Consider the following 20,942-nt stretch of genomic DNA (forward strand, 5'->3'; position numbering starts at 1 on the left):
ACCACTTTTAATAAATACGTATAGTCATGCCATTAAAGGGGACCATTGAACAATGACTTGCCGACTGCACTCATGTCTATTTAGAGTATCTGTGCATGTAAGTGTATTTATTTATTCACCTTTCTGCCCTTTATCTGCCCCGCCCAGCAGAGCGTAGAAGATGTGATAGTTTCTCTCTCCTGGGTTCTGTCTCACCACACGGTTCTGGAATAGAAACCAGTCAAAACACTTAACAAATCTACAAAAAATATAAAATCAGTTTTCTCTGACATGACATTCAGACCTACAGACATTTAGACCTTCAGATATTCAGACTTTCAGACCTTCAGACACTCAGATTTTTAAATCTACATACATTCAGACTTGCAAAAGTTTAGTAATTTGTAGGTCTATTGTACGCCTACACAACTTTCAGACATTCAGACCTTTAGACTTTCAAACATTTAGACATTCACATTTTCAGACCTTTAGTCTGTACAGACATTTAGATATTCAGAATCCAACATTTCTTGACAGCTTTTAATCATTATGGCCTGGCCTGCACAGACATGTATAGGATACAGGATTGGGTGCTTGTTACCTTTTCAAGCAAATCTGAGGAGGAAAATTTAAGAAAAACAAGTTATGATGTTAAAGATGGGATAGATGGTTTCTAAGCTAAAATAATATTTTAACATGTAATTATATATTAGAGTATAGATGTGATTTGTTTTTACGAGTGGTGCAAACTTCAAAATAAATAATTGCAATAAATAATATAACTGTCATTTTAAGAGCAATAATTCCACTAATCTGATGATAATACATTAGCATAATAATGCAATTCTACATTATATTAAAAAAAAAATGAATTTTCAATTAGTGAGAATAATTTTAGAATCAGAATTAAATTATATAGATTTATTTTTTTTAAACAAAGTAAACATACCTGCTAATGTCCAATTAATGGGCTCTTATTAAGCAGTATTAGGGTTAGCAAAAAATATAAAGGTAATGTGTATATATTGTGTGATGATTTGATTACATAATTAATTTGACAGGCCTAATTTTCAGTAATATACAAATATAAATATGATCATGCCTTTAGAATTGATGCATTGATTAAAATACCATAGCATAAACAGTTATTATGTGAGGAGCTGCACTGTTATAAATGTATGTGGTACTCTATTACAGAGACAGGGAACTGTTTTTGGAAACAGTGGGGTGGAATTATGCTATAGAGTATAAATGGTATGTTCAGGATACAGTCAACGATGCAGCCTCCTTGGATGTTGCCACTCTGGGAGAAATGTAGTTGAATGAATTTGCCGAAGCGACTGGAGTTGTTGTTGTAAACAGTTTTGGCGTTCCCGAACGCTTCCATGATGGGACTGTGAACAGAAGAGAAAAGGAGAGAAAATAAATAATTTTTCCATTCAATTAATTTTTCACTGAGAAAGGTAAAACACATCTGTGTGGGGAGAGCCTGCACAGTCCTTCTCAGAACTTGCTGACCAAAGGCAAATACAGTCAAATCCTGTCATGAATAAAGGAAATCAACTTTTTACCGATGCAGGATGACTGTATGTGTGTTATAACAATATATAAATATACATATAAAGTCAAAGTTATGATGTAATGTGGCGATGCCACCTGTACGGCAAAATCTGGACACTGTATTATCTAACTGTAATGCTAGAGCATTAATAATTAGCAGGTTATAAATGTAGATAACTGATTATCATCACAGCAGCCCTGTAACAGCTCAAGAGTGGAAAATGCTCCTTTCTCTTTAATCTTCTTGTCTTAGTGCACATCAAAATTATTATTGAATTAAAGAAATTGTTTGCTCGAAATTAAAGAAACTGTTTGCTTAAAATTAAAGACATAATGAGCACGAATTAAAGCAATTGTGAGCACAAATTAAAGGAATGCAAATTGTTCACTCAAAAAAAAAAAGAAAACGTGATCACGAATTGCTATATCTTCGCTAAATAAATTTTTTTCTTTATCCACGGCCTCTCCTGGGCTTCGTAATTTTTAGGAATTCTACTCAAATATGTCTTAATTTGAGATGCAAATGTTAACAGCATTGAGCTATATGACCATATGTCTCAATTCTCAGTTTCTATTTACAGTAAGTCCATATGAAAATAAAATAGTCCAAATGAAAAAAAAACATGGATTTAATTAATTATTTTTAGTATATAGTTTAAATAACATGATTTGTCATGATGTCAGATGTCAGAGTCCATGCCTAATCAGGATGGAATAGTTTGGTGGGACAAAAAAGACCAACAGCATATTAAGCAGGTGGTCATAATGTTCTGACTCATTTTTATACTGTAACAGTGTGTGCTTTTATGTCTGTTATAAGTATTTGAGTGATTACCTGCTCTGTACAATGGCTTGTTCCACACGTGTGGTCTTCTCTGTGGGCGGAGTTCCAGCTGAATTTTGGCTCATGACAGACAGAAACTGCAGCAGTAGTTTAGTGCTCTCGGTTTTACCAGCCCCACTCTCTCCACTGCAAAACACACACACACACACACACACACACAGATACACACCAATGACATTTAGCTGACATTTGTGTTATTTGACCTTAAAGTGTTGATCCAGTGCCATGCTATGAGAGCTGATAAGGGCCTGCAGGTTAATTCAGGTAGAGGTAATGAAATGTAGCATTAATGCTCTGCAGCCAATAAGATTAAAACTCTGTGGAAATCTTTCATTAGCTTCAGATATTGCTTTATGAGATTACACAATAAAACCCACAACAAACAACTAGAACAGAAAAAATGCGAACCATGCAAATCTAGGAGCAGTGTACACTATTGTACAGGCCTGTCACAATACATTGTATTTTAGAATAATTGCACAATATATGTATCTATGTATGGCTTAAAAACAATTATTCCATTTTTTAAATTTAGGATATCATTTTTTTCCATTCAAATGTCTAAATATTCTTAACAATTAAAAGATAATTGCTTTTAAAAGTCATTTTTAAATACTTTATTATGCTACTATAACATTATTATTATTATTATTATTATTTAATTTTGTAATATTTTCTCTAATTTTACTATTTATAGTTATATATTTGAGTAAAATGAATATTGTTGTTTTTTTCTATAAATTACGGACAACATTTCTCCCAAAATCCAAAAAAGCATTTATTTGCGGAAAAGCAGAAATGGTCAAAATAACAAAAAAGATGCAGAGCTTTTAGACCTCAAATAATAATCAAATAATCAAATTAATAATAATAATCTGTGTAATACCCAGGAAGAAATATCTGAAATCAATATTTGTTTGAACAACCCTGATTTTTAATCACAGTTTTCATCTGTCTCTGCATGCTCTCCACCAGTCTTTCACACTGCTTTTGGGTGACCTTATGTCACTCCTGGTGTACAAATTCAAGCAGTTCTGCTTTGTTTGATGGCTTTGACTATCTATCTTCCTCTTAATTACATTTCAGGTGTTTTCAGAGGTTTTCAATGGGGTTGGCAATAATTTTATTTGGAATTTGGGAGAAATGTTGCCAGTAGTCTTATGAGCTAATCGCCCATATCTAGCAGTGAGCTGTCCGTAGCTTAAGGATGAATTGCTCCCTCTGATTCAGAAACAGAGACCATCATCAAACTACACTGCCTTGTTAGTGAGACAGTGTGAGCATCAAGGCATCAAGTAAGCATTTCTTGCATTTCAGACACAGCTAAAATTGTAAGAATTTAAAATTGTATAGAACATAATACCTTGTATGTGATGCCACCAATGATTGTAGATCTATAGCAACTTTATTAAATTTGCAAACAGTATCTGTACAGTAAAGATCAGGAGCATAGTATTTTTACCCCAGCTAAACTTACTAGAACAACTAGAATATTGAAGAAAGGCATTCTATGGCCATTTAAACTGTTTATCTTGGTAGTAAGTGATTTGATTGGCTGTAAAACTGCAGAAGTGTGCATAAGTGTATGAATTATTAAAAGCAGCTGTACCTGATGAGCACACACTGGCTGTCATGTCTTTTCCACAGGCATCGGTAACTCTCATTGGCCACTGCAAAGATGTGAGGCGGGAGCTCCCCGATGTGATGCTGACTGTACAGCTCTACTGCAGACAGGTCATACAGCCCCCCAATCTGCTTATAGGGGTTCACCGCTGCCAGGATAGAGCCTATGTTAGTCTAAGAGGGGGAGAGAAAAAAAAAAAACATTTTAATTATTAGCTTTGAATTAATTTGATTTCATTAGTTTGAGCTGTCTGTTTACACACATACACTCCACTGCCCATCACCCACACAGTGACCTTCTACTGCTAAACTAAAAAAAAAATTCTCCTGCATCTTCTCCACATTCAATTCAGTTGAATATACATTTAAATTAACACACGGACAAACCTGAGGCACAAAACATACCCTGTGGAGTGAATAAGTATAAAATAGAATTTCTTGGTGTAAAAAAAACTTTGCTGTTGATTTTGTTAACTTTACCTGTTGGCAGTTGACACTAAATTCAGAAATAATGCAATTACAAACAAAGTAGCAGAAATTCATGAAAATTACATCTTTCCGACTGTTAAGCATGGGGACAGATGGTTCATGTTTTGGGCTTTTTTGACACAAGTAATATTTTACTGGTAGAGGAAAGAATACATTTAATTTAATACCATTTAATATCATATTCTGAATGCACAAATCTGTAAAAAAAAATAATAAAATAAAATAAAATTAATATGAAGATGATAGTAGGATAATTATCCGGAACACACCTCAACATCCACAATGAACTACCTTATTAATGCAACTATTTTTAAGCATTGATCCAAAGTTTCTAATTATTTTGTGTTTCTAATTACCACCACTGTAAACAATGTGCAATATACAGTGGAACAAGCCAAATATATATATATATATATATATATATATATATATATATATATATATATATATATATATATTTTTTTTTTTTTTTTTATATACAAACCACTCATTTTAAATAAAAGAACAGTGCAGTAAGACGAGAGTCTCACAGAACCAGAAACCATTTGCAAGGAAGAAAATGTGTGGAAACACCTTTAAGCAAAACTAAATCCCTCTAAAAGCTGTGATATATTCAACAGCACAATGGCACTCTTACTTAGAACTGATTATGCATGCTTCACCTTTAACTTTATTCTTTTTGGAAATCAGGTCATAGTCCAATTATGTATCTATTCACAGTAACAGACGGGTCTCAACATTTTTGCATTCAACTGTTAACAGAGAGCTCTCCTTAGAAGAGATGCAAAAGCTTATACACCTCCTACCACAAGAGGGAGACAATGTTGAGTCATTTTAAGCCAATGTTTAATATTTTGTGGTGTATTTGGCATATACTGCTAGTGATGTGGCCTAGAATACAAACGACCAATATATCCTTCAGCATCAGAGACCATTCATTTTATACAGTACCAGTCAAAAGTTTGGACACACCTACTCATTTATCGTTTTTCTTTATTACATTTATTTTATGATAATATATAATTTAATATATTTTAGATTAATATTAAACTGAAATCATTAAGGGATACAAATGGAATTACGGAGAAAAAAAATCCTCCACAATGCCCTGATCTAAACCCAGCTGACACTCCTTCAAGATGCTGAGAAATCTATTCCATGTGACTCTTCTTCATGAAGACACTGAGATTAAAATACCAAGAGTGTGCAGATCTGTTCTCAAAGCTAAATGTGCTTTATAAATTATCCTAAAATCAAAACTGATGCAGTTTAGGATAAAATGTTGGCTTATTTTCTTTGTCATGTTAAAATGAGCTAAATGTTAGGAGTTTTAAATCATGGTTGATAAATCTGCATTTGTTTGTTAACCGCTAATTAAATTAAAGGCCAATATGAATTAGAAAGTGTTGCATGTTCAGAATACACCATTAAGTCAGTAACACTATTAAGTGGTAATGTCCAGCTGGCTCAGAGATCCTCTTCACATTACTGTATTTCCTGTAAGTCCTTAAATGATGAGATGTGCTAAATATTCTAGTAATTATTATTTTTAAATAAATAAAAACTGACAAATGCGCATTGATTTGATTACCTGACTACTAACAATCATATCAATCTTAGCCTAGCATGCATTTTTTATTGATTTATTGAATTATTAATATTAAATGTAAATATGTGACACTGGTTGGGATAAAATAAACAAGATAAGAATGTTACATAACAGTTCTGGTTTTTGGAACTTTTTTCTATTTTACAGCTCTGTTCGGGTTTTTACTTTTAAAGGAAGACATTTGAAGTTTAGTGTTTAAGGTTCTTGGTTTGTCACATCCATGTTTCGAATTTTATAAAAAGATCAGTTATCAGATTGTCTTGTTCTTTAAAATCATTTAAAAAAAAAAAAAAACACACATCAAATTGGTTTAGCCATATTTATAATATCCACTCATCTGCCCTATGATCTACATCCTGTAAAATCTCCTAATGTCCATTTAAGACCCAGTACAGTTTCACTTACCATCACAACTGATTTCTAAACCATTAAAATAATAATAAAAAACACTATCTAATATCTAATATGAAAGGTGCAGCTGTAACACCAGCCTCTCTCAGTGATCTCACAGTGCTGGGCCTGTGTAATTTCCTGAGCTGTTAAGATTTAGAGGGCGTGAATATATGCACATAAATTGCTCTGCAAGACATTTCTTTATCAAACCTACTCACATAGGCAAGCCAGGCCAATTGTATTTAAAGACTCTTGTGAATGTAAATTATTATATTCATATATGGCATTATCTCGCTCTCTTTCTTTCAGACACCAAAGAATTGAAGACAACAGTATCCACCGTCAGGGCTGTCTGAGTAGGCTGCTGCTATTGTGGGAAGAATTATGATTCAAGGTACATATTGTGTCCTACAGCATTCATTACACAGGAAGAACTGCATTCTCCTGACTTCTCCTAATAGTACTGAATGCTGTCAGTAGTTATGATCCAGTGCCCTTTAAACAGGGCAAAAATACAGTGTCAGTCTAATGAGTGTTAAAAGACATCCAGTGTATTCAGCCTGTAAATAGGCCAGCTTCATTTACACGCAGCAGTTATGTCATAGTAATGTGGGTGAATCATAATGAGCTGTATATACAGTATCAGTACCTTCAAAAGAGATTATGCAGACATTTTGCATTCCTTGTGGCAAACTGCATATTAGTATATAGTAGGGGTGTGATGAGACACTCATCACACGAGACAAGACACAATACTGGGTTAATGAGAACGATATATTTATATAACTTGTATATAATGAGAACGATATATAACTATATATATATCAGTGGTGTGCAGTGAGGCCCTTGTAACCCTTCAGAGAAGGGGTGACAATAAGTTCATGTAAATAATTACATCATTTTTAATCAGGAAATATATATATTATAGCTATTGTAAGTGTAAGAATTTATTTTATAAATCACTCAAATAAAAAAAACAGCAACTAATTCAAAGCATAAGTCTGTGTTTTTCAGTTGCTGCAGGACTCTTATCTGACTAACAGCGGTTTTAACCAATCAAACTTTTTTAAAATGGCTTCTGCCCCCACGTGACTGCGTGACCCTTCTACTGATTTTGAGAAGGGTGTAGTAATGAATCTATTAGCAAAGTCAAAGGACAGTCTAACCAATCAGATTCATGATTTTCACTACGGGGCGGGGCCATGGCTATCTAACCCCTTCTCAGCGCTGTGCTGAAAGTGTTAGGCATTGCTTAGTGTAAAACGGGGCGCATGCAACGGCTGGGGTGGGTAAAAATGACCAGCTGTTTTTGTGTGTGTGTTCTGATGCGAAGGAGGGCAGAAAACGCAGATTTTCACACAGGTTGGAAGTAGACATGATTCAGCTGGTTTATGACGTGCACAACCAACCGCTCACTGCCAGCATGCACTAGCTGTGCTGCAACATCATGGGAAACTTTAAAAAGATTTCCTTGCCCAATATTCTAGTTGTATCAACTGATCTGGCACCAGTCATTCTGTCCACGGCACAGGGTCCAGCTGACCACTTCTTGTAACACTGTCAGCATACGTCATCCACGTATGTAACTGGGTTATGTGAGTGGTGGATGACCGCCAGGGTTTCTGGTCACTTGAAGTGTCCAAGAAGAGACCAAATATCAGATCTCGGATCTTGATGAGTGAGCAATGTGCTTATATACACGTGTTACATAATAATACGCAGGCCATGTCATGTAGGATGACTGATTGATTCTCAGTCTACAGTTGGAACAGCAGATGATTATCCACTTGTAAGCACCGTCCTGGCAGATTTCCACCACTCACATAACCACAGTTACATATGTTTTTCCCTCAACAAATATTATTGCTGACTGCTGATTGGTTGGAGAGCTGCTCAGCATCTCATTGACTGAGTAAAGCTGGTCATATTCACTGGTCATATTCACTGGTGGATGTAAGGCCCGCTCAGAAAAACTGAAAAATGTTAATTATTAATGCGTTGTAAGCACCGCAAGTGTGGGATTGGCGGCTTCTGGCCAGAATTGTCCATATGAACAGACAAGAGACTCAGAAAATCACATCCCTATTCAATGCAGGAAACCACTCCCGTGTATTGTGGGTCAGTTCAGCATTCTTTATCTTGCAAAGGCTGTATCTACACTGTGTTCCAAATTATTATGCAAAAAGTGTTTAGGTGTGTAAGGTAAGATTTTTTTTGTTTGTCAGCTAAACTCATTGATGGTGATGTGTGACAGGGCTCTTTGTATCACTGAAAGCAATTGCAGACACCTGTGCTAATTAATTTGGTAGGTGTGTCCAATTAAAGGCAAGACTACTTAAGAAGGCTGTCCCACATTATTAAGCAGCCTACATTTTCAGCCAAAATGGGAAAGAAAAAGGATGTGTCGGCTGCTGAGAAGCAACAAATTGTGGAGTGTTTAGGTCAAGGCATGACTACAATCAACATTGCCAAGACACTTCATCGTGATCATCGCACAATCAAGAAGTAAGTATGTAGCTGATTCAGAGCACACACGTGTGCGTGCTGACAAGGGAAAATTGAGGACTCTTTCCAACAGGCAATTACGTCAGGTAAAAAGAGCAGCTGTAAAAATGCCTTGTCATAGCAGCAGACAAGTTTTTGAAGCTGCTGGTGCCTCCAACGTCCCCCGAACAACAAGGTGCAGGGTCCTTCAGAGGTTTGCAGCTGTGCGTAAGCCATCCTGTCGACCTCCTCTATCCACTGCACACAAGCAGAAACGGCTCCAGTGGGCCAAACAATATATGAAGACTGACTTTAAAACTGTTTTGTTCACCGATGAGTGCCGTGCAACGCTCGATGGTCCAGATGGATGGAGTGGTGGATGGCTGGTTGATGGACACCCCATGCAAACAAGGCTACGGCGCCAACAAGGAGGAGGTGGAGTAATGTTTTGGGCTGGAATCATGGGGAGAGAGATTGTCGGGCCCTTTAGGATCCCTGAAGGGGTAAAAATGACCTCCATAATGTATGTGGAGTTTCTCAAACAGAACTTCCTGCCATGGTTCAAGAAGAAGAACCGTGCATTCCGCAGCAAGATCATTTTCATGCATGATAATGCACCGTCTCATGCTGCAAAGAACACATCTGCATCTCTGGCTGCTATGGGCATTAAAGGGGACAAACTTATGGTGTGGCCCCCATGCTCCCCTGACCTCAACCCCATTGAGAACCTCTGGAGCATCATCAAAAGGAGTGTCTATGAGGGTGGGAGGCAGTTCACATCGAAGCAACAGCTCTGGGAGGGTATTCTGTCCTCATGCAAAAGAATTGAAGCAGATACCATCCAAAACTTGACAAATTCAATGGACGAGAGAGTTCAGAAGATCCTTTCGAACAAGGGGTCCTATGTGCAAATGTAACATCACCTAGAATAAAGTTTTGACTGGAAAACTGTTTGATTTCAGTTTGTAATAACCTGCTAATGCTTATAATTTCACAAAATACAGTTTTTTTGTTCTTTATAAAAATAAAAAGGTTGAAAACTCTGCTGTGCGTAATAATTTGGAACATGCATTTTGAGTGCATTTTGAGCATTTTATTATTTTTTTAAATATACTGTTATCATTGGCAGTTTGTTCAAAAACCTTTCAATTGTACTCTAATTGATGATGACTAGAAAATTACAATGACTGCAATTCATATAGGTAATTTTAGAAAATCTGAGAAAATATTATTTGCATAATAATTTGGAACACAGTGTATGTAGTGCAGAGCAACGTGAGGTCATGGTGACTCAGCCCTGTCCCCTTTGGGTCTTGAAGAGGAGAATTTGTGCGTATTTATTTAGGCCAATGAGGTTCAAGCCCCATGGCACTGAAAGCCAATCACATTCACACAAGCTCCTGTTTGAAGAGGGAGACCATGACATGGCTGATGGTGTCACACTGTCACGCTGTCAGCATTATCCCGCTGAGCCATGGCCTGATGTATAGATGCCTAGAGGGCTTTTCAGCGGCACACACACACACACACACACACACTCTCCTTCACAGTAGCTCATATTACCACACACTAAAAGGTGCATTCAAAATCCTTTAATTTTCCCAAAAATAGACAGTGAGTCTTGTAATTCAGTGCACCTTATATATGAATTCTACCAGTCAGGTCGTAAGGAGCAGTAAAGCCACTCCACTGATAGTTCTCCAGCAGTATTAACATTAGATGCTAACAGCACTAAGCGCTAACTCCTTGGCAGTTCAGAGGCCTGTAGCCTGCTGCTAACCCTGGCTGGAGCAGCATCAGCATTACCTGCTAACTACAATGCTAGCTCTTTTACTGTTCAGAGGTGAATAAATCGTGTTTACCGTGCTAAAACAATCACTAGCTAATATCATCCTGGCTTACTAGAACACTCAGGGTTCCTCAGTGTAGCACTGTCGGGCTGCATTAGCAGCTAACTGCTAGCGGTTTGCAGCTAATGCTAATGCTCCAGCCTTTAGTGCTTGAGAAATTTGAAAAATCTAAGCTTACTGTAAATTACCAGAAGCACTTTACTCACCCAAATAAACAGTTTTCAGGAGAGAAATATGTGTAGATTAACATTCAGCACTGGGTTGACTTGTCTGACATGTTTTTTTTTTAAGAATTACAGTTTTGTTTATTTAGCTTAGCATTACAGGTCTCACCAGCTAGCGGCGAGACTTGCTGAATTAGAAGGAAAACATGGCAACACCCCCGTTTCTGACTAGTGTTTCATAATTTATGTTCAATGTTTATTGATAGTGCGCCTTATAATCCGGGGCGGCTTACAGTGCAAAAAATACGAATTTGTCAGTCATTTCCTGTTTCACTAGGACTGAAAATTTGTAACACGTTTTTTGGCAGTTTCACAGCTCAGATCCAGTGTTTTAGGGCATTTTCACATTTGACACAAATAAATGAGTCCGCACTCAGGACCGATTAGGGGTTGTTGTTTTTTTTTCAAACCTTGGATCAACTGTAAAATTTAATTTCTCACTTTTCTCTTTTCTTTGTGAAGATGATTTTTCTACATGCAGTCCAGGGCAAAATGAGCACTTATTGTACTTATATATGTCAGTGTATGCACTCACTCCAAAGAGGTAAACCTATTACAGTACTCTCGGTCCAATTCAGTGAAAGTGTGTTTTAATAAGCATATAAAGATGAAATGGTAGAAAATGTGATAAAGCCGTTAAAGCAGTCACATTACAAAATGAACCAATCACATGTCCCGCATGCAAACATGGCATGGTTAGCTTCCACACCTGGTGCGGTCCCAAACCGAGTCCGCTAGATGCGGACCCCAGACCACCGATTTCAGGAGGACCTGGGATTTGTATTTTCAAAGCAGTTTTCACATTTGATTAAATGTACCAGACCCAAAGGGAAAACGGCCCCAGTGCCTCTCCCAGCTGTTAGCTAACAGACTGTTTGTTATGCTAACTTGGCTATATATATTATATTGCTGTTTGGCTGTGCCATTCTATGCAGCACTCAGCATTGCTTCTAGAGGCGAACAATGTTATACCATTTGCTGCCTGTTGAAGCTTTACAACTGTTTTCCGCTATGCTAAGGTATAAAGGTACATGAAAAAACCCATACTGCATGTGAAATTAAAATTGTTGTACCATAGACAATTGAATTGTCTATTATTAGTTTGACACTCCAAGCCTAAACTTTTAAGAGTGTGTAGCACTGGGCTGGGCACTGAAACAACACATTATCATTGTTTTGATATAAACTCTCAAAATATCTTTTGTAAATGTGTATTTTTAAAACACTGTGAACATAATTACATCTATGACATCCAGCAAGCCCACAACTCTCATAGAAACAATAGTTGGATATCTCAGAGTGTTTATCAGTGTGTCAGGTCTGTGGCAGCTTCCTCTGTCCGCTTAAATACATTCCAAAAATGACTGACCACCTCAAAGTGGCATTCATAACATTCATCATCATTTATTCTTTATTTGTGGTTCAAACCTCATGAAAAATTCAAAATTCTTCAAAGTCCAAACATTCTAAAAATGCCCAGCTGTATATTGTACAGTATCAGTTGCATGGAAATACACAGTGCGGGATATATTCAGATGTAGGATGTTTTTCTTTCAGACAGGAAATCGTTTTAATCAGAAACCTTCTCCCTTTAACCTCTGACTGAGATGTTTTCAGTAACTCTGCCTCGGTCAGGAAACTCCAGCCATTTCTACGGCCAAATGTGAGATGCAGAAACCAAAACAATCCTGAATAAACACATGAGACCAACAGAGAAGTTGTAAAATTAAGTTCACAGTACATTGTTGTCAGTATATTATTCGCTGAAAATATTATGTCTCAATCTAAAACACAATATATGGTCCAAATATTGGGACAACTAGACATTAGACCCAGAGAAGTTTTGTTTCACACTAAAAAACAGAGGTACGATATAAGTTCTTACTTGTACTTCTCATGATTGTATATATTGGTCTACAGAGGGTCAGACATGTTCCCTCCGAAGTACAACATCTTTCCTAACAGCAGGAAGTACAGATTTGTACCATTTAACAAGCTAAAAGATACATTTGGTATTGTGTATCACTGTACTAATAAACAATACATATATAATAATTATACAGTTTTCACTTGAAAGCCAGACCATTTTGGATCACCATGTTCTTGACACATAATCAGTTAATAATGATGTTCTTAATCTTTTTAGTCTAAATCTAAATCTACCCTATTTTACCCGTCTTTCCCGCCATCTGCGCGTATTAGTATTTTGCCATATTATATTAAATTAAAAAAAACAACAAAAAAAAAACAGTATTAATCAGGAGACAGGCGGCTGATCGCTGTGTGAATGGGAAATCTCTTAATGCCAATCATGGTGCCGGTTCACAGATAAAGTCACGCCTTTCAGGAGAAACAGCCAATCAGCTTGCTGGTTTTGCGGAGTGTGGAGGAGAAGTGTCCCAACACAGCGGTTAACAGCTGAGTTTAAAACACATATGGACACACAGGGATTTTTACCAGCTGTGTATTAGACACATAATACTACCACTTACTTTATTAAGTGCCTTTAAAGCAAAGAAAGCTCTAGAATATGCAGAACAGTGGGAATATGAAGGAACAGTGTTGAGAAACACTGCTCTAATGTGACTTCTGTTCATTTGCAGTTTACTGTAACACCACACTAAGACCACAAATCAACCGGTTATATTGTAGGGTATGTTTCTGTATAGTGTTTCAAATTCGCGCTGGATTTTCCCCCTTTTGACTTTGAGCACCTACCCCTCCAAAGAGTCTGCATGGCCCTGGTTTGTAGCATCCTATTCTGAATACAGTACATTGGCATTAAGCCTTTTATTTACATTGAGAATTTCTTTTAAAATTTCTCAAAAGAAATATTTAGAAATGTTGAGATTTCCTCTTTAAACACAAATTAAATGTAAGAAATGAGAGAAATCTAGTTTTCTTACAGTGTTTTTGTAGAGTTGAATGTAGCTCTAACAGCTTCCACTCTTCAGGGAAGAAGGCTTTCTACACAATTTTGGAAATTGACTGTAGGACATTCTGTATATATTCAAAATAACATTTGCCTAATGCCCCTTGCTTTGTGCATGTGTCACAGTCAGTCAGCTGAAATAGAAAAAAAAAGCTTTTCTCAAGGAACGTTAAAGCAATGCTTACATAGATGTTGTCCTTCTTGTAGCGCTGGTGGAGGTTGTGCAAGATGGCGGCCTCGTGCAGCTCCGCCAGAGTGGACATGTCCTCCACTCCATCAATGCTGCTCTGGTCCATGGGGTACACCTTCTCCCTGTTGACCTCATCCAGCTGCAGATACAGCACCTACAGATAGGGAAAGACAAAGATTGAGGAAAAAAACAAAACAAGAAAATGATTAGTAAATTAAATTAACCTTTATGTGTGTTTTTTTCAATGATTTGATTAAATTTGATGATATATGAAACAATATTAGAGTGAAAACTTTCTAATTGAAACATCATGTAGCCTTGATACAAGATTAGATATAGTGGAAGGCATGGAAGGATACAGGTTCTGTATGGCATTCTGCCCCACATTTGCCATGTTTGCCCGCAGTTGTTGCAGCTGATCGTGTAAATCTTGCATATTCATATGTTGCCAAGGCTGGCGTCCCAGCTGCTCCCATAAATGCCATATTTCCAATAATTTTGGTGACAAGGCAGGCAGAGGAAGCATTGCAATCTGGTAGAGACACACCTGGGAAACCCTTGCTGTGTCTGGGTGAGCATTATCCTGCTGAAAAATGTGTGGGCCCCTGAAATAGCTAAAAAAATAATTTTGTCTAATACTGAATGATGCTTTGGTCCACAGTACCTTCATTGCATGGCCATTAGCCAATCACGGAATTATTTGACTAAGACAAATATGAACATTTAAGCTTTACTTGTAGACGTTTACTAAGACAGGATGAAGGACTCCCAGTTGAACTATTTAAGAAAATCCATAAAAAAATATTATAGAACTTTTATAGATAGACTAATACATTGAATATGATTGCGAAATAAAATAAAAATACTTTGCAGGTTATTTTGATTAACTTCATTGGTAATTGGAGTGATGGAATCAATTAATAAAATATATATATATTTTTTTTGATATTTTTCTTTGCAGTCTCCTCCTCTAATAAGGTATACAAAATGATTATTTAGTTACTAATGTTTTTCTTGTGCTAGAATGAAGTTGTTGTGACATGCACATAAGTATGCATATAAGGGGGCTAATGGAGGAAGCTGTGTGTTTTTTCAAGTTGGAGTTGCTGTGATTGTATTGGATTAGAAAAAAAGTCCAGGGTTGAGTTTAGTCCCAATCCCATTTCAACCCTTGGCCCTGACACTTACTCCTACCCCTACAAGTTATATGCCAGAGAAATTGCTTATTGAATTACAGTTACACACAAGCACACACACAGACACACATACACACTTAGAAGTATGTCAACATTGCTCCATGGGGGACAGTGTTCCTTCACAGCAGCGTTTAAAGGGTATGCCTGGGGCTGAATAATGCAGTAGCTCTGTTTTTGGCTTAGCAGAGGGAGCTTTCCTGCACTTCACTGTTACACACTTACACACCCCGCTGCTGCGTCTGCCTCTGCTCCCCTGATGGCACTTCCTAACAGCAGCACCACTCCATTCCAAATGCAGGATGACTCTTTGCCCACAAGCACAGGAAACTCTACTGATTCACAGACAAAACTGTGCTACAGAAAAAAAAATTGGGAGCAGCCCTTAGAGATCCCCAATACAATATGTGCTAAATCTGGGTTAAACAAGGCTGTGCCCTGATCTTCCCTAAACACTCACCCAATAGTTTATTATAAAGACTGTATTAATATTCTCTTAGACCTTGTTCACACCTGGCATTTACATGCATCCTGGGTAACCTGTGCAGCACAAAGTACAGGTGTGAACGGGATACAGTGCGTCACCAGGACGCATCATGATCTGATGACTCAAATCGCATTCAGAGGTGATCAGAGACACATGTGACAACATTATTAATCTATTGTGAACATCAAAGTATCTTAAAGTGTCCCTGACAGCAAAGTCCCACCCACATTAACTACATCACATACTGGAATATACATAATACTTTTTAAGACTTTAGAAAGACTTATGACATTTAGAAAAGGACTTTAGAAAAGACTATGGACCAACAGCTCTTACATGTAAAGAAATCAGATCTATAAAAAAAATATGGTGACACAGCACTGAGACAGCTTTAGTTAAGATAACAAATGATTTTCGTCTTACTGCCGACCAAGGCTGTGTTTCTCTACTGGTACTTCTCAATCTAAGTGCAGCCTTTGATACATCATACTAACTTCTAAAAAAGAATAGAGAACATGGTTGGTGTAACTGGAACTGCCATTTTTTACCATTATTATTTACATTATAAATGCTCCTACTGGGAAAAGTCATTAGAAAACTAATAAACATTAGTTTTCATTGTTATGCGGATGACATAACAACGTCCAGTCTAATCTGAGCTGCTAAACCACTAGGGGGGAAAGTGCATGAAAATTTGGCTTGGAAAACCATGCTAATAACTCCTTCTCTGTCTTCTGCCTCTCCCATTCTCTCACGTGACCGCTGCGGAAATGAGCATGGCGGAGTGTGGGATTCCTAAAAATGTTAGATGTATCGTTCCAAAAAGCACAAGCAATGTACTTCAGGGGTAGTTCCTACAATCCAGCAAAAGTCTGTGTTTCCACATCAAAAGCTGTGGTAGGAGTAAAGAGGAACATTAAGTTGACTTTTCCAAGCCAACTTAACTATACAGTAGGGCTGGGGCGGTATTGATTTTTTATAACCGCGGTAAAAAACTAACGCATCACCGCGATATTGCGGTTAACCGCGAGACCCCAAACCAATCCACCCCCCCCCCCCCCCAAAAAAAAAAAAAAATACCACAAATGAATTGGTAACAAATCTTTATTCTTCAAACCATACAGCCAACATACAACCTCTACATAAACCATAAATACAGCATAACAAGTGAACATATGCTGCCTGTATAATTCGTCATTGTACAGCTAACCTGTCTTTTTCCGAGCAGACTTTTTGAAGGAGGAGCTTGTCCGCCTCCCCCGTCTCTATCCATAGATCTATTTTAGGGCTGGCCCGAATAGCGGTTTTGAGCTCAGGATATTCGGCAGTAATTGGTAGCGAATATTCTAATATTCGTTTAAAAAAAAAAAGACGAATTAATCCACAGCAAAAATTTCCACTGACCCCCGGCCCCGAAAAAAATATATTTCTCACCCCTTTCCTCTGGCCGTTAGGGCTCAAGGCTCAAGAAGTCTGTGATAGGCGTCTGTTTTTTTTTTATTCACACTCTTCTTATTTCTCATTAAATATCTACTAGATACAGATTATATATGTACAGTATCATTTATTTCACTTCCCTCCTGAATATTTGGAGTGCATTATGTCTCCTTATGTTGTGTAGTTATGTAGTTTTCACCCCAGAATTTCTGCTGCCTCACACCAGGCTTCGGCTGCATCGCAGGGCAGGAGCGCAGCTGCGTTACGGCTATTTCGTTTGAATTGTGCAGTGCAGAGTATTACAGATTTTGTATTTTTGCACTTGGGCTATTAGCTCAATATTAAATATTTCGTTTGTTTATAAATTATTTTATATTCTTAAACCATGTTAAATTATATTCGATTGGAGGAAATTAATTCAGACATCATTTCTTTTTTGTCCCGTTACCGTTCCGCAAAAAAAATCCTTCTTTTAATCCCGCATCAGCCCGCCACATACACAGTTTTGCCACACCTGCCCCGCGGTCCTAAATAAATTTAATAAATTACATTTAGTGCTTAAAATAAAAAAAATATTTATTAAAACCGCGCTGAATAGTGCGGTCACGTTTCTTACCACATTACAAAAAAAAAAATCGGTGTGTGTGTGCGCGTGTCGGTCCATTCTCCGCTCCTTTTTTGTGCTTAGGGTTTTTTTGTTGCGTGCATGAGAATCACTGCGTGATTTATTACAATTTTCTTAACTATTTATTAATGTGCTCCCACATCCTCTGGATTGATTAAACTCCTGTTCCCGCCAATAACAATTCAGTTCTGTCTGTGCCGCAAGATATCCTGACGGGACCCGCGTCATATAATATGTTGATTAAAATGTCGTGACGTTAAGAAATCGGCTCGCAAGAGACAACCGACCAAAAAAAAGACATTAGTTCCATTTTAAAATAATAGAAACCTGTCCTTTATGTTTGACAATTTTTGTTTCACTTTACGTGTCCTTACTCATCTGAAGTTTATTTATCTGAACTGAGTTTTATATGGTTATATTTGTAGCGGTTCTGAACTCAGTTCCGCGTGCTGTGAAAGAGACAAGGCGCAGCGCATTTTACCTCAGACTTGGTCAGATAACAACATTTCAGTAAAGATGGTGGTTATAGTTTTATATCATTGCTTTGCTGTTTGAACTACACTTCAACCAACCTTACTATTTTTACCAAGACTGAGGCGCAATTCCGCGCGTTCTCCGCGGTGCTCACGCAGAACAGCCAGCAGCCAGACAATGAATTAATATATTTTACTTTCTCAAAATGTGACCACGGAACACCTTACATGGCTCTATGGTTTACCTTGAGGTGGGTGAATTAGTTTGATGTGTTGGCGAGAGGTGCAGACACCACTTTCCGGCAAATCTTGCAGATGATTCTCTTCTGTTCTGAGTCTTTTTCTTCCTTTTTTCTCAACTTACTGAGCCTGCCCTGTAGCTTCCATTTCCGAGCCAATATTAGTGCTGCTAATCTTCACTCTCTTCAGCAGCCTCAATGGAGACGAAGTGAGCAGGAGACTCCAGAGCTGTTCTGACCTCAATGAGTACCACGCACCACGTTTTGCTTAACCCATTCGCTGCTGCGCCAGTGCAGCGGCAGCACAGATAAATGACAAAAATTTTTATATTCGATATTATGAATTTTGAGATCGTTTGACACCAATATCTATCGCGATCAAAATATATTTGATATATTGCACAGCCCTATAGTGTAGGACTTACACTTGACATATTAATACTGAATTCACCACAGTTGTGCTTATATGGAGCATTTTACCGCTCAAAACGCAGTCAATCAGATTTGACAGCCATAAAAAAATGCGGTAATGACGGTAATGAGCTCATCACCGCGGTGACGTCCCATAACCGCGGTATTGCGGTAATAAAATTATCGTCACAGCCCTACTATACAGTGCCAGTACCTTCTCTTTCAACGTTTTTCTTTATTTCCTTACATTTTAAGCAAAAAAAGAGTTTGGCCTCCACAATCCCACAATCCCCTGACCTAACCCAAACTGAGATGTTTAGCACCTTCAGGAATTCCTTCAAGATGCTGAGAAAACTATTTCAGGGGACTCTACCTCATGAAGACACTGAGATTAAAATACCAAGAGTGTGCAGATCTGTCCTCAAAGATAAATGAATTTTAAGTGTAAAAATATTCTGCTTTAACAGTTTTTGTTTAAAAAATAATTCTGCATGTGTTTCTGTATAGCTTTAATGTCTTCAATATTATATTTACATGTAAAAAATCATAAAAAGAAAGAAAACACACTGAATGAGAAGATGTGTGTCCAAACGTTTGACTTTTCAGTGTGTGCGGGGTATGAATAGTTAAGAATAGATAAAGGACTTTCTAATTAAAGTAGATCTGACATGAAAAAGGAAATACTGTAGATGAGATAAAGATAAGCAGTAGATTGCTAACTGCCAAAAACAGTGTGTGTGTGTATGTGTGTGTGTGTGTTTAACAGAGTCTTCTCCAACATGACAGATGTAAGCACAGCCTGTTCAGGGAAAAAAAGAACTCAAGCAGAAAAACGGTTTAAGAAGAAAGAGAGAGAGAAAGATAGAGTGACATGGGTTAAATATGACTATAATAATTAATGGAAACAGTTTTAGTAGGCTGTACATTAGCTTGTCTAATTTGGATTAGCATTTCTTAAGCTACGTTCACATTACCAGGCTGAAGTGACTTATATTTGATTTTTGGCTTTTTGTGGCTCAGATCAGATTTTTTTCATGGCCGCATGAACATGCCTAATCCGACTTTTTTTACCTATGCACTTCGTGCTTCTATCTCGTACCCACATCTCTTGGTGCAGCAAAAACAGCAAAAGCAAACCACCTGGCCTTTTTTCTCCTCCTCAACCTGAGCATGTACTTCAGACTAGAGCTTAGATTGTCTGCCCGAACCCGACCTGACCCGAGGCCGGACCCAAAATCGGGTGGGTTCGGGCCGAGATTTCCCACCACATTCCTCGGGTCAGGTCGGGCTACAGAAAATAGTCTGAGATGTAGGCATCTGTTTTTTAATTATATTTTTACTTTTAAATAAAGCTCTGGTGTGATAATCACAATGTTGCTAAGTAACCAATTATTATTGTAAACGAAAACGAACCAAATAACGAAAACTGAAAGTGAAAAAACGAATTTATTTATAAGCCCTGTTTTTACTCCTGCAGTTGTACAGCGGGGGGTGTTGTGCCGATTCTGTCCGCGAAGCGGGAGTCAGATTTAGCGGGGAGTCGGATTCGGAACAACAGCGGCCACGCGGCGGCACCTCACGGTCCGCGGTGTTAGTTGTTAGCGCTCGCGCTAGCCGCAAAATACGACAGAAAACACTGAGGGACCTACAGAACTATGTATGGAACTAGAATATGAGCATGACGAGATTAAAGAGAAAAAGGAGATACAGTATTTGAGAACCTTTACCTGTGAGTAGCTCATACCAGAACACGCAATCTCTCTCTCTCTCTCTCTCTCTCTCTCTCTCTCTCTCTCGCACGTGAACTCCTCCGCGTTTGACTTGCAGCACTGTGTGTAGCTGTTCTTAAAAATCATTTTAATTAAATAATAGTTCTATGCTTCTATGTTACAGTGTTAAT

General features: G+C 37.6%; 1 protein-coding gene across 1 annotated transcript in view; it reads right to left on the reverse strand.

Annotated features, from left to right (window-relative positions):
- The window catches only part of myo10l1 (myosin X, like 1), a 113,598-nt gene that overhangs the window by 38,190 nt on the left and 54,466 nt on the right, over positions 1 to 20,942 (reverse strand). Inside the window, exons 3-8 of the mRNA XM_007248796.4 lie at positions 14,173 to 14,331; positions 3,993 to 4,180; positions 2,375 to 2,509; positions 1,249 to 1,373; positions 581 to 594; positions 120 to 204 (exon numbers count right to left, since the gene is read on the reverse strand). Coding sequence (XP_007248858.3) covers positions 120 to 204; positions 581 to 594; positions 1,249 to 1,373; positions 2,375 to 2,509; positions 3,993 to 4,180; positions 14,173 to 14,331 — 706 coding nt within the window. The remainder of the gene's footprint in view (positions 1 to 119; positions 205 to 580; positions 595 to 1,248; positions 1,374 to 2,374; positions 2,510 to 3,992; positions 4,181 to 14,172; positions 14,332 to 20,942) is intronic.

Source organism: Astyanax mexicanus, chromosome 5, assembly GCF_023375975.1.
Source record: "Astyanax mexicanus isolate ESR-SI-001 chromosome 5, AstMex3_surface, whole genome shotgun sequence".
Classification (NCBI taxonomy): Eukaryota; Metazoa; Chordata; class Actinopteri; order Characiformes; family Acestrorhamphidae; genus Astyanax; species Astyanax mexicanus.